Source organism: Mesoplodon mirus (assembly GCF_964341445.2).
Source record: "Mesoplodon mirus genome assembly, chromosome: 2".
Lineage (NCBI taxonomy): Eukaryota > Metazoa > Chordata > Mammalia > Artiodactyla > Ziphiidae > Mesoplodon > Mesoplodon mirus.
Genome location: NC_138977.1, coordinates 197,710,390 through 197,727,662, shown reverse-complemented (window position 1 = coordinate 197,727,662; position 17,273 = coordinate 197,710,390). Strand labels below are relative to the sequence as shown.

The following is a 17,273-nucleotide window of genomic DNA, read 5'->3' as shown; positions in this document are numbered from 1 at the left end:
AATTATGAAAGGTCTTCAGTAAAAGGCTAAGCTATACAGATGTTTGCTTGTGAGTTATGAGCAGCTAGCTATTGCACATTTTTAGCAGATAAGTAATTGGGAACTGCTGTTGTAAAAATATTCATTCTTTCATTAAAAAAACAGTTTACAGGGCTTCCCTGGTGGCACAGTGGTTGAGAGTCTGCCTGCCGATGCAGAGGACACGGGTTCGTGCCCCAGTCCAGGAAGATCCCACATGCTGCGGAGCAGCTGGGCCCGTGGGCCATGGCCGCTGAGCCTGCGCGTCCGGAGCCTGTGCGTCCGGAGCCTGTGCTCTGCAACTGGAGAGGCCACAACAGTGAGAGGCCTGCGTACCGCAAAAAAAAAAAAGTTTACAGAGCACTTCTGGTAGAGATTTGTATAACAGACTTACACAGAGAGACCAGGAGAACAAATATAAGAGCAATACAGATTAGTGTCCTTGGTTATTTTAAGTATAACTGGAATGTGAACCATTACCAAATTTTTACAAGATACACTGAAGAAATTCCACAGATAAAACTTCTGTGTGATTTACTTATAGATTAAGTATGTATTATTCATTAATGCAGTTAAAAACCTATTTTATCAAACCACATCATGAAATATGTATTCCAATATAGTTTATACTACTCTTATCACATATTATAAAACAAGTCTGATTTGACTGACTGGCTTGCCAGTGAGGCTTGCCATCACCAGTTAGGTTCTAAGGTGGTCATTGTACATAAATCCAATGAGCCAATAAATCTGTGTATTCTGTAGAGTATTAACAAAGAACTTGTTCATATATTTTTCTTTAAATGGATGATGACATATATAAACTCATTATAGTGTTAAAATTCTATTGGCTACATTTTTTAAAAGAAGTATGAGTTTTATTTTAAAATATCAATATTTAACAAGTGCTAAAACTTAAATCCTTTACAATTAAACTTATAATGAAAAAATTTTAATTAATGTAAAAAATGTGAAGGTGTTTCATAATGTCTTTACAGTTCTATTACAGAACACATGAGCAAGAGGGATTCTTTGTTCAAATTTTACTTTCTTCATAAGGACATATCCTTTAATCCTACAACCTGCCCCATACCCAAACCTTCACTTCCCCTCAACCCATGCCATACTTTTTCCATAGCACTTATCACCTTTTAATATAACATATTTTAATATAACATATTTTAATATAACATATGATTTACTTATTTGTTGTTATTTATTGTCTGTCTCATCCTTCTAAATTATAAGCATCAAAAAGGGAAGAATCTTTCTTTTGTTCACTAAGGTGAACAAAATGCCTAGAACAAAGCCTGGCATATAGCAATAAGCACACAATAAATATTTGTTAAGTGGATCAATAAACAAATATACAAATGAACATGCAACAAAATAGGGTAAATTGTACCACACAGCCACCCTATTGTGAGATCTCTAAAATTCTTCTATTTTAAGACAAAGGCAAGAAGATGAAGGTTTAATGATTTCTAGTTAAACACGACAAATTGAACGTACAGTTTTCTTTGTTCCCTCCCAAATCCAACTTAAATAACAGTAAATAAAAAGATAAGTATCAACTTAGGAGGATGAAAAGAATGGAAAATAATATAAACAGTAGATAAAAGATGTCAACAGCATTTTAGACATTTTAATTTAACTAAATGGAGAATGTTGAAACTAAAACATGTTCAGAGGAGGAAGCCAATAAGCAGCAAGCCAATTCAGCCACAAAATCTGGAAAGCTCAGGAAGTGAAGTTATCAGGTTCCTCTAAAATTGAAAGGTAGGGCTAAAACTAGGATTGGTTGAAAATCTGTGAAAGGAGGAAATCCCCTCCTCTATCCTGTATGGACAGGTATCCATCTACCTTTCCCTCAACCCAGCAGAACATAAGAGGTTTATCTCTGAAGGGACAGTCAGGAAAAGGAGAGTTAGGGAGAAGGGGAGAAGGCACCACAGCAGGAACAATAAATAAAAGTTTACAAATTGAATGGTAAAATCACCAGCTGCTCTCCGAGAAAGCTGGCTATCAGTCTCATAAGCCTCTGGTAGGAGATGGGAAGATTCCTCTCCAGGTAAGTTAATATGACCAAGAAAAAAAAACATAAAGATACAGACATTTGGGAGCTAATACAACATAAGATATTATGAGATAAGAGAGATAAAATGTTTATATTCAAAAAACAGACTGAAACAAATACTTACATAACCAACATCAGGTCTGTAACACGTATATGCCCCTAATATACTATGTAAGACATCATGATATGGGCCACCCTTAGAGGAGAGAAAAATGAAATGTCAAGCTATACAAATAACTGTCTCTAAGTTAATTCTCAAAAAACATGTTAATAAAGTTTACATTTCCTAAATGACTAGTTTTAGTCAGTATACTTTATCACTCCGCAAAGAGGTTTTCTAAAGTATGAATAAAAAATATTTAATTATGGAAAACCAAAAAAGCCAAATAAACTCACTTGATGGATGGATACAAGCTATGTAGTTTGTGTGCAATTTTAAAAATGTCTAAATTTGGTACAATAAAATTATAATGAAAATAGATTCTTTCATTTGCTATAATACAGTTTCAGCAAGAGAAAACCATCAAGCTACATGAAATTAAGTTTATTAATAATTTTAATCTTAATGGTAAAATTTTTAATCTCATTTTATCAATATAAAGATAGAAGAATTCCATGAATAAAGACTTGAGTCATATAGACATATAAAATGTAATCATTTCTCTCCTCATAAAATATAAACAACTTCATAACAGCCTCTGCACAAAAAATAAACTGTTTCTTCCTATTTCGATAGTATTATAATTATGAAAAATTTTAAAGTTTTGGAACAAACTTCTTTATATTTTAACAATTTATTAGGCAAAAATGTTAAAATTTAAATATTTTACAGAATAGAAAGTGAAACAAAGAAATTCACTTCAGTGAAAACTCATCAATACCTTTATGTGCTATGTTAACTGCAATGCATTCAATCAGTGGAATAAAATAACAGCAATGTCTTTACTATTTTCCTACTAGTTTTACATTTTTTATATAAAGGTCTACAATTTTTACAGTTTTGCCTTTTAAAAAATAATAGCTATGCATTTAGAGAATTTGTTCCCTTGGATTAAAAAAAAAATAGTTGTTACAACCTGGTTAGAAACCCTTACCTTCTGAAAGATGTAGAGAGATGGAAATGTACGGGATATGTCCAACTTAATTAATTCCAGACTGGCCTCCCGATCAGCAACAGATACACCTGCATTTGCCAGTTAGATAAAATTGAAATGATTACTTGACTACACCAAGTTCAATCTTACCAACACAGAAATGATAACACAGCATATATGTTACTTAAGGAAAGTTAAAAGCTGAATAATTAAGAAATTTAAGGAAATGCCATATAGCTTTTGCTGGAACTTAGCACCTCTAATATGAAGAAAGTATCTATACATGTATCAGAAAGTCTTATGGTGAAAGATTTCTGCTTCTGGGTTTCACAGAAGGTAGGGGAATGCTACTGCTCCCACAATAACAACTAGGAAAAAGAAGGAATTTCAAATACCACTTGTTTTAAAAAAGGCATAAGAGGGAATTCCCAGGCGGTCCAATGGTTAGGACTCCATGCTCTCACTGCTGAGGGCCAGGAAAGCGGTCTAAAGGATTTAAATCCCAGAAAGAGAAGAGCCTTCCCTTTCCTAGGTGAGTGGATACCAGTGGCTATTTTTCTTCCTAGGGGCATCTGCCAAGTCTCAGAATGGGCTCAGGATTGAGCCTCCATAGACAAAGGTACTCTGCTTAGGGAAAGAGAAACCAGAAGAGCTTTTCATGGCCACATAAGACTGATGTGACAGAAAGGATCTGGAGGAGCCTGAATGTATATTTGGTTTTACCCTGTGGGACTTCTGCTGAGTGCTAGTGTAGTGCAGAAGGCCAAGCTGGAAAGACATAATGAAATAACTCATACGCACATGGCCCTTGGGAGAATGTCTCATTGAAGAGGGGAGCCTGTAGTCAAAATAGGACAGTTCGTCCTATCAACAAATTTGAAACCCAAGATTAACTAAGTCTATCTAAAGCTGTAATCTTGCCCAACCTAGCTCAGTTACTGACTGAATTGAGGCAATAACCCAATGGCCTAACAGAAAAGAGCATAATTCCTCTGAGGGGAAACACCAGCTTCAATTTATACCTTTTTTATTTATAATAACTGACATACAATTTAAATTTTTAAGATATGCAAAGACTCAGGAAAATATGACGTATAATCAAGGGAAAAACCAGCCAATAGAAGCAGACCTGCAGATGATCCAGGAATGGAATTAAACAAGAATATTAACTGCTATAAATATGTTAAAGAAAACAGAGAAAATGAGTGAGGAAATGTGTGGGATGGAAAGATAAAGAAGTTCCACAGAAAAATAGAATCTATAAAAAGAACCAGGTAGACATTCTAGAATTATAAAGTATAATTTCTGAAATTAAAGATATATATTGGATAAATAGGATATATTTAATAGACTGGATAGAAAAGAAGAGAGGATTCATGAACTTGATTACAAAAATCATCTAAACTGAAGAACAGAAAGAAAAAGAATTTTAATAAATAGTATAAGAGATTTATGGGACACTGTTAAATGGTCTAACATACATGTAATTGAAGTCCTAGAAGGAGAGGAATGATGAGGCAGAAGTAATATTTGAAAAGATAATGGCCAAAAAAGTTTAATGACAACTACAAATTATAAACACCCAGGAAATAAGAAATCAGTAATTTAAACAGAACAGTTCTTCTGATTGAAACAATTCTTCATTTACATTTAATTTCAACTAAAATACAACTTTTACCATTTATTAATCATGACAAAATGTCTCTTAAGTAAATGCTCATAATTTTAATTCTTACACTTCCAATATTTCATAAAAGTGAGTTTAAAACTCAGGCTGAGGCCCTGCCAATTAAAACTTCTTACATCTTCTTCCTTGCACTTTTAGTTTCCCACAAATAGCTGACATAGCTAACAGGTCTTGGGATGATACTTACATGAACCCTTCCGCAAATCAAATCTTCTTTCTAACCTTGTTTAGTCAATTTTCCCCACCATACTGTTCACTTTTCTAAATCAGAAAAAAGAGTATTCAAGGAATTTAACAGAGTTGTTTACATACTCATAGAAAACCACTATGAGATATGCACCATTTCTCTACCCTAAACCATGCTCATTTTTAGAGTTTTACTTATAGGGAAGAGAAAAATTTGCCTTCTATGAAGTAGAAAGAAAAGTGACTGGCAGATAAACAGCTCCCCATTATTCAAGGACAAGAAATATTTAAATAAATTTACCTAAATTTAATAAGCTATGATGACAGGAAAAAAAAGTGTTCCTATTTTCACCAAAATGATTAGGAAAAAACACTGATGAGAGTGGAGGGAAAGATGAGGTCTATGTGTGAATTAAATGAACAAAGGTTAAGGCACAATAAGAATTATAAATAATACATTAGGGAGTGAACGAAAGTCAGTGAGAGTCAGGGGAGACAACAGGTCACAAGTGAGGTGTGCAGATCATCTATCTTTAAGTTAAGTAAGAGTTGGCCAAAAAATACTGCACCCCATTAGTCTTACTGTTATGATTAAGTCCTGGACTCTGGGGTCCAACAACCTGGGTTTACATTACAGCTTCACTGTTCCCAAGTTAAATACTCTGAGCCTCAGTTTCCTCTTATACCATTCAGTATAATACCATCTACTTAAAGGGTTATAAAATTAAAGGAGATAATGTATGTGAAGAATTACTACAGTTCCTGATACACTGTAAAAATCACACTAGTATCTCGGCGAATGGATTTTGAGAAATTTTTATTAACCACAACAAAAAAAAATCACACCTTCTACATCATTCTCTGAATTTGTTTCACTGAAGCTTTTCCACCGTTCCTTTGCTCTTGAGAGGAAGATTTCATAAAGTTCTGGGGGAAAAAAGAACAAAAATTCATAAATAATAGGAAAGAAATTTATTCTCATATTTTCTATTTTTACTCTTACTTAAAAATAAAGAGAAAAAATTCTATTATAAGGTCAGATTTTTCTTATGTAGCCAGCATCAAAAATGTAGCAAATTGAAGTACTTGATTCTACCAAAACTATTCATTACTCAACCAGAAAGATAGCAAAGAAAATACTGCAGAGTGGTCATCCAAATAGCTACAATATAGAATGAATGTTAAGAGGCAGGAAGAGATGCTTCTGCTGAAGAAGTATCACTGTAGAATAGCAGAGACATGATTTTCTTGGAGTCAGTCAGATCTAGATTCAAATTCCAGCTCTGCCACTTACTACCTGTGGGACTTCAAGAAAGGTACTTGATCACTCTGGAACTTGGCTTTCTTCATCTGTAAACCGGAGAAAAACACCACCTACTCATGGGGTTACTGATGATTAAATAAGATAATTTACATACACCTCCTGACACCTTATAGACCCTCAATAAATGCAAATGCTACTTCTTGCTTTCCTTGTCTCTTGAAACTGGTTTCTCCATTATGATATTGCTATCTAAGGCTACCTAAGCTATCCAAAGCTACTGAACTTCACAAATTTCGCCAGAAGGCCTACATACAAAAATCTCAACCCCTATCTTTTTACTTTAATTGCCCAATCATTTTCTGAGACTACCACTCTGTGCTTCCATATACAGCATCTCATTAAAACTTCAAGAACAAAAGAAATTGAAAAATTTTCTCCATTCTCAAATTTTAATTGTTTCTACTTTCTATTATAGGTATTTAAAAATACATAAAAATAGTAAATTTCCATGACAAAAGAGCAAAAAGTACTTCTTGCCCAAATACCAATGTTTTTTTTTTTTTCTTTTTGCGGTATGCGGGCCTCCCACTGCTGTGGCCTCTCCCGTTGCGGAGCACAGGCTCCGGACGCGCAGGCCCAGCGGCCATGGCTCACGGGCCCAGCCGCTCCGCGGCATATGGGATCCTCCCAGACCGGGGCACGAACCCGTATCCCCTGCATCGGCAGGCGGACTCCCAACCACTGCGCCACCAGGGAGGCCCCCAAATACCAATGTTTATATATTGCCCAAAATACCAAGAAATTTTTTACTTCAATTAATCTTTTTTTAAAATGTATTTAGGGAATTCCCTGGTGGTCCATTGGTTAGAACTTGGCACTTTCACTGCTGAGGGTGGTGTGGGTTCGATCCCTGGTTGGGGAACTAAGATACCACAAGCTGCACGGCATGGCCCAAAATTTTTTTTTTAATTAAAATATAAACCTAAAAAATGCATTTGTTTTTAAAGGTAATATATGAATGTGATTTTCTAAAAATTTCAAACAGTACAAAACAGTATAGAATGAAAAATAAATTTCCTACCCTCCAATGCACTTTGTGCTTACCAAAACTCTAAAGATAAAAATATGCAAACACAAGCATATACATATATATTTTCCTTTAAAAAAAAGTGGCAATGGGGGCTTCCCTGGTGGCGCAGTGGTTGAGAGTCCGCCTGCCGATGCAGGGGACACGGGTTCGTGCCCCGGTCTGGGAAGATCCCACATGCCGTGGAGCGGCTGGGCTCGTGAGCCATGGCCGCTGAGCCTGCGCATCTGGAGCCTGTGCTCCGCAACGGGAGAGGCCACAGCAGTGAGAGGCCCGCGTACCAAAAAAAAAAAAAAAAAAAAAAGTGGCAACATATTACATGCATTGATTTGCATCTTGCTTTATCACATTGGAAGTTGGTCCATATTAGCAGAATAAATCTACTTTAGGTTTGTGTTTTTTTTTTTTTAACAACTACACAGTATCCCAATGTATGACTGTACCATAGCAAGTATACATAATACTGGGTTGGCCAAAAAGTGCCTTTGATTTTTAAGTAAAAATAAAAGACATATTTTTCATTTTCATCAAGAACTCTATTGAACAATGTATTCACCCTTTTGTTCCACTACCTTCTGCCATTTTTCAGGCAACTTCATAATTCCATCTTCCCAAAACCTTTTACCTTTTTGAGCAAAGAACTGTTCCAGGTGCCTTTAACAGTTTTCCAAGGAATTGAAATTTTTTGCATTAAGAGAATTTTGTAAAGACCTAAATAAATGGAAATCCGAAGTTACAATGTCTGGTGAATATGGAAGATGAATCAGAACTTCCCAGCCAAGCTGTAACAGTTTTTGCCTGGTCATCAAAGAAACATGCGGTCTTGCGTTAGCCTGATGGAAGACTATGCGTTTTCTGTTGACTAATTCTGGATACTTTTTGTCGAGTGTCACTTTCAGTTGGTCTAATTGGGAGCAGTACTTGTTGGAGTTAATCGTTTTGTTTTCCAGAGGAAGCACATAATGGAGGACTCCCTTCCAATCCCACCATATACACAACATCACCTTCTTTGGATGAAGACCGGCCTTTAGTGTGGTTGGTGATAGTTCATTTCACTTGCCCCATGATCTCTTCTGTTCTACATTATTGTATGGTATCCACTTTTCATCGCCTGTCACAATTTGTTTTAAAGGGAACTTTATTATGTATGTATGTATATATGTATGTATGTATGGCTGGGTCTTCATTGCTGTGTGGGCTTTCTTTAGTTGTGGAGAGCAGGGGCTACTCTTCGTCGTGGTGTGCGGGCTTCTCATGGCGGTGGCTTCTCTTGTTGCAGAGCACGGGCTTTAGTAGTTGTAGCTCGCAGGCTCTAGGGCACAGGCTCAGTAGTTGTGGCGTACGGGCTTAGTTGCTCTGAAGCATGTGGGATCTTCCCGGACCAGGGCACGAACTTGTGTCCCCTGCATTGGCAGGTGGATTCTTAACCACTGGGACACCAGGGAAGCCCCACAATTTGTTTTAAAAACATAACTTTTTTTTTTTTTTTTTGGTGGTAGACGGGCCTCTCACTGTTGTGGCCTCTCCTGTTGCAGAGCACAGGCTCCAGACGCGCAGGCTCAGCGGCCATGGCTCACGGGCCTAGCTGCTCCGCGGCATGCGGGATCTTCCTGGACCGGGGCACGAACCCGTGTCCCCTGCATTGGCAGGTGGACTCTCAACCACTGCGCCACCAGGGAAGCCCTATAACATTTTCATTACGTTTCAGTAGAGAATCGCATGTGGAAATATGGTCAAGGTTTTTTTTTTTTTTAGCTTAATGTATGTGGAAACCAAACATCAAAGTGATCCACATAACCAAACTGGTGCAAATGATTTTCAACGCTTGATTTGGATTTTTTGAGTATGTTGGCTATCTCCCTCATGGTATAACATTCAATTGTTCTCAATTAATGTCTCAATTTGATTGCTATCAACTTCAACTGGTCTACCTGACCGTGGAGCACCGTCCAGCGAGAAATCTCCAGCACGAAACTTCACAAACCACTTTTGATACGTTCGATCAATCAAAGCACCTTCTCCATACACTGCACAAATCTTTTTTTTTGCCATTTCGGTTGCGTTTTTACCTTTCTTGAAATAATAAAGCATAATATGCCGAAAATGTTGGTTTTTTTTCTTCCATCTTCAATATTAAAATGGCTACACAAAAATTCACCAATTTTCATAAGTCTTTTTTAAAATTCACGCTATGACAGCTGTCACGTACAATCCAACAAAAAGTGTTTTGAATGAAGTTAAATACAACTAAGTGCTACGATCCATCTTACAGATAAAAATGAAAGAAATCTTTTGGCCAACCCAATATATATACTAACAAGAACCAGATCATTATAAAATTGCTGACTTTTACATTTCAAATAGACTCTTAATATTCTGATCCTTTCTCCCTTCTGCTGCTCACTTCTTGTTACCACTCATGGTTTGGAAAGAAGAATTTTAAAAAGAACAAAAAACTTAAAATTTCTATTATTTGTGCCCAACTCCATCAATGTTTTGATATAAGACATAGATATAATCTTAAAATTTAGATATATAATTTTTTTGCAATTCTTAAACTGAGGTTTGCACTTTTTCATTTCAAACTGATTCCAAGCTAGGAATTCCAGTTTCACTGTTCTACTCAAACTTCAAAACTGTCTTGGAAAAAGAAAGGCTCACCAAATAAATACATCACTTTTGGAAGTCACAAAATTGATCCAATAATAAAAATGTAGCAATGCATTTCCAAACATCAAAGGATATCTCTTCAGGGAAAAGTTACAGTGCTCATCTATAATAAGATGACCTGCATCTCAGTTCCATTCCATACTTGACTGGGCATGTCACACATTTTATTCTGTATGTACAAATGTAGAGCTTGAAGCAGACTAAAGAAGTATCTTGGATTTGAGCAGAGAATACTTTGAGATCAGTGTATGTTTCACTTTCTTGTTTTCTGACAGTAATGATACTGTATGCATTCTCAGTAAATTTCATTTTCACTATAATTTGATATTCATCATCACAAATAACTGTTAGAAAACTCCTTTGAGATAGCTAATTATCTTATCCCCATTTACAGATGAAGAAAACTAAGACCTCTAGATGTTAAGTAATTTGCCCAAGGTCACAAAACTAATACAGAGTGGAACCAAGATTTGAACCACATTTGACTGACTTTAGAACCCCTATTCTTAGTTACTATTCTCTAATGGTTATAAATTTCATGATTAAGACAAATACAACAGGAAAAGAGTCAAACTATTAGAGCCCCTAAAATAAACAAAGTTATCAAAACTAAATTTACTTCCACTGAAATTTAGCTTTCTTCCCACCACTAATGAAAAAGAAGAGAATGAGTACCCATTTCACTCCTGAATAACTGTTTAGTAGAGAGAAGCTAAAATGACTGAAAATAAATGACCCAGTTATTTTACAAACCTTATAAATTTCAAGCTTAAAAAATAACTTTTTGATTAGAGAATCACAAAAGATTAATACCAACTCAACCAATGTTTTAATGTCTAAGTTGTCAGGATACCTAAAAGTGTAAAGCCAAAGTTCTCAAAAAAAACCCAAAACTGCAAACAAAACTTCAAATAGCCACCAATACTTCTTCTCACCTATATGCAAAACTGATTCCTAAAACTTGAACCAATACAATACCTTTTCTAGGCTTAATTTAAAACTCAATTCTTGCCCTAAATTCTAATTTTTTAACTAAAAAAAAATGTCAAGTTAAAATGATATGTTCATTATAGGATTTTTGTGAAAATCAATTTTATAAACTATACATGATCATGCTATTCAAAGTTGGCATCACTTTTAAGACTAAAGATAAACATTTAGATTTTTGTTATAAATTCTGTACAACTATATATAATGCTGATTGCTGTAATGAATATCCTTGTAGAAAAGCTTTTGAAACAAGTCCTGATTATTTATTTACTTAAAGTGTTAGAACTGGAATAAATCCATCAAAGGTTACATTTTTTGATGCTTTTGGTAAATATTTCTAAATTATTTTCAGTCATACTCTATGTGGGTAATTTTCATTAATTTTAATCATTTTTGAGGAGTAAAAAAAACAGGTACCTTGATGTTGTTTTTTTTGTTTTTTGTTTTTATTTTTTGGCTGCACCACACGCATGTGGGATTTTAGTTCCCTGACCAAGGATTGAACCTGCACCCCATACATTGGAACCTTGGAGTCTTAACCACTGGACCACCAGGAAAGTCCCGATGTTGTTTTAACATATATGTCTTTGATTTAGCAATCACTAGGAAAATGGTTAAATAAATTATACTAAAGCCAAACTGTGGAATACAGTGCAGCTACAGTACATATAAGTGCCCCTTTTATGCACTGACATTGAGGGATGTTCGGATGGTTTGTGGGAAAAAATAAAAGGAAGAAAAAGAGAAGCCTTAAAAATTATCATATGTAGGGCTGCCCTGGTGGCGCAGCGGTTGAGAGTCCGCCTGCCGATGCAGGGGACACGGGTTCGTGCCCCGGTCTGGGAGGATCCCACATGCCGCGGAGTGGCTGGGCCCGTGAGCCATGGTCGCTGGGCCTGCGCGTCCGGAGCCTGTGCTCCGCAGCGGGAGAGGCCACAACAGTGAGAGGCCCGCGTACCGCAAAAAAAAAAAAAAAAAAAAAAAAAAAAAAATTATCATATGTAGATGTACAGTTTTTTATGTGCATAGAAAAAAGATCTGGAAGAACATACACCAAATTGCTAACTGGTACCTAGAGTAGGATCAAGAACAGAAGTTTGGGTGGAAGAGGGGGGCGAAACATGCAGTTTGTACTTTACTACTGCTTGACTTTTTTTCAATAAATATGTAAATAAAAAATTTTAAGTAACAATGTATTATTTATATTATTATATTAGAGTCCCTAAGTCTTTCTGTGGTACCTTTATCTGGCATTATCATTATCACTCAGACCATTTAGTATCTTTTATTACTAATTATTTTACCCTACTGATAATATCCTTATTGTATGTAATTTTTTTTAGTTCATCAAAACTACACTACATTTTACTCCTATCTATATTTTACTCCTATGCATCAAGGTTTTAAGAAACTTAAGAAAATAAAAACAACGTGAATCTTACTTCTTTTTGTTTTTTAAACTTCAAAATTAAAAAAAAAAATTCAAAATGACTGGCTTGGGTAGAAAGATAGGAAAAGAAATTTCTAGCTTTCCCTCAATATTTATGGTTTTTTGAAAAAAGAGGAAACTTTTCCACAGCTATTTTATTTTTCCTTGTATATGTTTATTCACCTATTGTTACCTAGACCCAAAAGTTTTTTTTTTTTTGACCCAGAAGTTTTTGAAGTTACCTACAGTTGAGATACTTAGATGTCAAGATTATTATTGATGGTTGTAAACTAAAGGAAAACCCACAAACCTTATTTATATAATATGAAATATAATAACTTACTTATTAAATCTTACCAGGTTTTAGAAGGGGGTAGAGAATGAAGCATGCTCTTAAAATGACATATATGGTATATGGCCATATACGGCCTTTTCAAATGACCAATCTACTAATCTGCTTTGGAACACTGAAGATGGCTGTTTGCATGTGTGGGAGTAACTGAATATAGAATACAAACCAGGAGTGATATTTAGTTCATTTCCTACAGCTAGACTCCAAACTTTCCCACGGACACTAGGGGGCAATCCCTGCCACCACAATTCTCGAACTCTTCTTGTACTACGCCTAGAATTAAAGGGGGAGAAAAAAGGAGAAAGTTACTTTTTATACCAAAAACACTAGTTGCATGATGGTTTATCTAGTCTATGACCAAGTGACTTAATGATTTTTCAGAACACAGAGAGTTAAGTATGTGATGCACTCTTTTCTTGGGTTCATGTATGTAGGCAAAAAAAGCCAAAAAATATATAGTAATTTAAAGGGAACTGCCTTCTACAACTGCCACTTATACTAAGGATACAATGAGAGAATCAGAAATATGGGGACAATTATAAAAAAAGAAGATAAAAGGAACATAAAAATGCGCTGTTAATTCAGTACCAAAAACAAAATCACAACATATTTACTATGGGTAAAGCCCTAGTCTTTGAGAGGAAGCAGAGTCTACTGAAAGAAGTGTGTGCTTTAAAATCAGATAGACTTGAGTTCAAATCTGATTAACCATTAACTGTACAACCCTGGGCAAATCACTTAACCTCTCTGACTTTGAGCTTCCCTATAAGATAAATGGGAGTAAAGGTTATAAGAATCAAATGTGATTACTTGTATAAAGAGCCTAATATAGTATCTGTCACATTGTGACAATATTCAACAAATTCCCAATGCACATCCTACACTAGGCATTGCAGAAGACATCTCCTACCGTCCAGTCTAGAGGAAATATAAGGTATGTATAAAAATACTGTCAAAAAACAAAAGGCAAAGTAAGGCAAGAAGTGTATTAGTCTCAAAGTATAATGCAACATCACAGAAGGGAAAGATCATATATATCTTACTATCTTGATTATGAGAGAAGCATATTAGAAGCCACTTTAATATTTAACATTTAATAAATGCATATTACAATGAATGTACATATTTAACATTTTCTTTGCCAAAAAACCTGCTATTACATCAATAGTGCATTCTGCAATAGATGGTATGTTAGAATTAAGAAAATATGGTAACTGAGGAAATAAGAAGTTTCATGGATCAACTAATATTTCAGATGGGACTCAAATGATAGGTAAAATTCTGACAGACACAGAGGGTGGTCAGTAAGGGAAGTAGGCATTAGAGACTGAGGGATTTACAAAAGCAAAGCACAGAGATAAGCATGAAAATTTTCAAACATTGGTTAATAGTATAATTTAGCCAAAACATAAGATACATGCTGGAAGTCATAAAAATACAAAATTGGAAACGAGACCTTTGGAGACAGACTGAAATTCAGGAAAAGTCTGCTTACTTACATTACTTCCCAATTGGGTAGTATTTCATTGATCCAAATTACCATTGCACTTGCAATGTTTTCTTCCTGTTTAAATCGTTCTTTCATTATTTTTTTTCTTTTATGTGCTTCTTTAATTTCTGTTTTAAACAAGTAAAAATTATTTCATGAATAGATTCATGAATAATATCTTCATTTATAAATTAAGATACTAGTAGTCCCAGGTTTATGACACAATTACAGAGTCTCTCATAGTCTGCTGCCTTTCTCCTCATAATAGTTTTGTAAAAGTACTTACAGAAAAACTGTGATTCCAGAATGACATTTTATTTCTCTTTAAGAACAAATTTAGTTAGAAAAGTAAGAAATCAGCATCATCTTAAAGACAGGCTTGGTCAATTTCACCATCTTCCATCCTACTGAAATTAATTTCCTATTGATACCAATAAATTAAATATACCAATTGGAGTTAAATTTTGTACCTCGTTTTTTAGCCTCAGCCACCATCTCATCATATTCTTGTCGGTGACGTAAAGCTTCTTCCACAGATTTGGCAGGAAGATTTCTGAGGAAAAAGAATTTTTACGTCAACTTTTAAAAGACTAACATAAATTTATTGACTTTTTTTCTTTTTATAGCTGGATACAAAGAATTTCTAACCCAACCTTCACATTTCATACATTAAGAAAGCATAAAGGGCTTCCCTGGTGGCGCAGTGGTTGAGAGTCCGCCTGCCGATGCAGGGGATGCGGGTTCGTGCCCCAGTCCGGGAAGATCCCACATGCCGCGGAGCGGCTGGGCCCGTGAGCCATGGCCGCTGAGCCTGCGCATCCGGAGCCTGTGCTCCGCAATGGGAGAGACCACAACAGTGAGAGACCCGTGTATCGCAAAAAAAAATAAATAAAGTATAAGGTTGAAAAGAACTCTGCATCTTAGAGAAGAATCAGAATCCAGGTTGCTAATATTTGTGATACATATGTGTATATATAAGTTTATATATCATATATATTTGTTTATATACCATTTCAACATGTCCAATTTTAGCCAATAATCCTAGGTTATTTGTTAAACCCACTTACCATAGTTTTTTTTTTTCAGTCAACTTTTTTAAAATATATATATTTATTTATTTATTTGGCTGAGTCAGGTCTTAGTTGCAGCCTGAGGGATCTACTTCCCTGACCAGGGATCGAACCCAGGCCCCCTGCATTGGAAGCGCGGAGTCTCAACAACTGGACCACGAGGGAAATCCCTAGTCAACTTTTTTAAGGTATGTAATTTCACACAACAAAACGGACAAACATATTTTAAGAGTACTGTTTGTTCAGTTTTGACAAATTTATATACCTGTGCAAACAACACACCAATCAAGATATGGAATGTTCCTATCATTCCAGAAAGTTTCTTTTTGACCCCTTTACACTTAATATTTACCTACCTCCTACCTTAAGCAATCACATATCTGATTTCTATCACTACAGATTAGTCAGTTGCCTTCAAATAATTTTGTATAGATTCTTTTGTGCCTGGCTTCTTTTGCTCAGCACATATATATTTTTTTTTACGTTTTTATTGGAGTATAATTGCTTTACAATGGTGTGTTAGTTTCTGCTTTATAACAAAGTGAATCAGTTATACATATACATATATCCCCATATCTCTTCCCTCTTGCATATCCCTCCCTCCCACCCTCCCTATCCCACCCTTCTAGCTGGTCACAGAGCACTGAGTTGATCTCCCTGTGCTATGAGACTGCTTCCCAATAGCTATCTATTTTACATTTGGTAGTGTATATATGTCCATATATACACTACCACTCTCTCACTTTGTCCCAGCTTCCCCTTCCCCTTCCCCGTGTCCTCAAGTCCATTCTCTAGTAGGTCTGCGTCTTTATTCCTGTCTTGCCCCTAGGTTCTTCATGACCTTTTTTTTTTTTTTTTTTTAGATTCCATATATATGTGTTAGCATATATTTGTTTTTCTCTTTCTGACTTACTTCACTCTGTATGACAGACTCTAGGTCCATCCACCTCAGTACAAATAACTCAATTTCGTTTCTTTTTATGGCTCAGCATATTTTTGATATTCATCCACGTTGTTCTGTGTATTAGTAATGTATTCCTTATAATTGGTGAATAATGTTCCATTTATATATGTGGATGGACATTTAGATTGTTTCCAGTTAGGTGCTACTATGAATAAAAACTACTATAAATATTCATTTCAAGTGTGGCTATCTGCATTCATTTCTCTTGGTAAATACCTAAGAGCAGAATTCCTAGATCATAATGTAAGTGCAGGTATATTTTTATAACAAAATGCTTTCCACTTTACTAGAGATTTAAGATACCATTCTGAATAAAAATTTGATAATCAGTTACTTGCATATACCATATTTTGGTTTATAAAATCAAAGGCTTCACAGAGGCAGTGATTTAGATACATGACTATGCAAGAAGAAACACATTTGAATATTACCATATCCAAATATGTCATAATAAGGTCCAGTTTTTGGAATTAGATTTTTAAATTATTTTCAACAGCTAGGTGGAAAAGGTATGCGACAAACTTTCAAATTATACATTCTACTTCTTCTCTTCTTGAGTTAGTCAGATTCCTCAGGTATGTTGTAGCAGGGAGGAATAAAGGTTAAGATTTCTGTTTCAGGCCATAATGGAATAAGAGAGATCAGGTTTATCCTCTTGTCTTAATTAATTAGAAAAATGAGTTAAATATATTAAACAACAGTTTTTAAGATAATTGGACAAGAGGCAGCATAAGACAGTGGTCCTTATGCGAAAGGAAATAAACAAGGAAACCCTGTAAATGCCTGACCTTACAGCCTGTTTCCAGGTCTCAGCGGTAGGAGAGAGTGCCAAAACAGAGCCCACCAGTCTTGCTGAGTTGAGGAAATAGAGTTTGAAGTTGGGGAGTCCAAGACAG

General features: G+C 35.4%; 1 protein-coding gene across 2 annotated transcripts in view; it reads right to left on the bottom strand.

Moving 5' to 3' along the window:
• Nucleotides 1-17,273, bottom strand: part of TBC1D12 (TBC1 domain family member 12) — a 90,626-nt gene that overhangs the window by 5,967 nt on the left and 67,386 nt on the right. For both annotated transcript variants that reach the window (XM_082604163.1, XM_082604162.1), the window contains 6 exons: nt 14,814-14,896; nt 14,354-14,471; nt 13,021-13,127; nt 5,909-5,989; nt 3,190-3,278; nt 2,220-2,291 (listed from right to left, as the gene is read on the bottom strand). In XM_082604163.1, the coding sequence (XP_082460289.1) occupies nt 2,220-2,291; nt 3,190-3,278; nt 5,909-5,989; nt 13,021-13,127; nt 14,354-14,471; nt 14,814-14,896 (550 nt within the window). The remainder of the gene's footprint in view (nt 1-2,219; nt 2,292-3,189; nt 3,279-5,908; nt 5,990-13,020; nt 13,128-14,353; nt 14,472-14,813; nt 14,897-17,273) is intronic.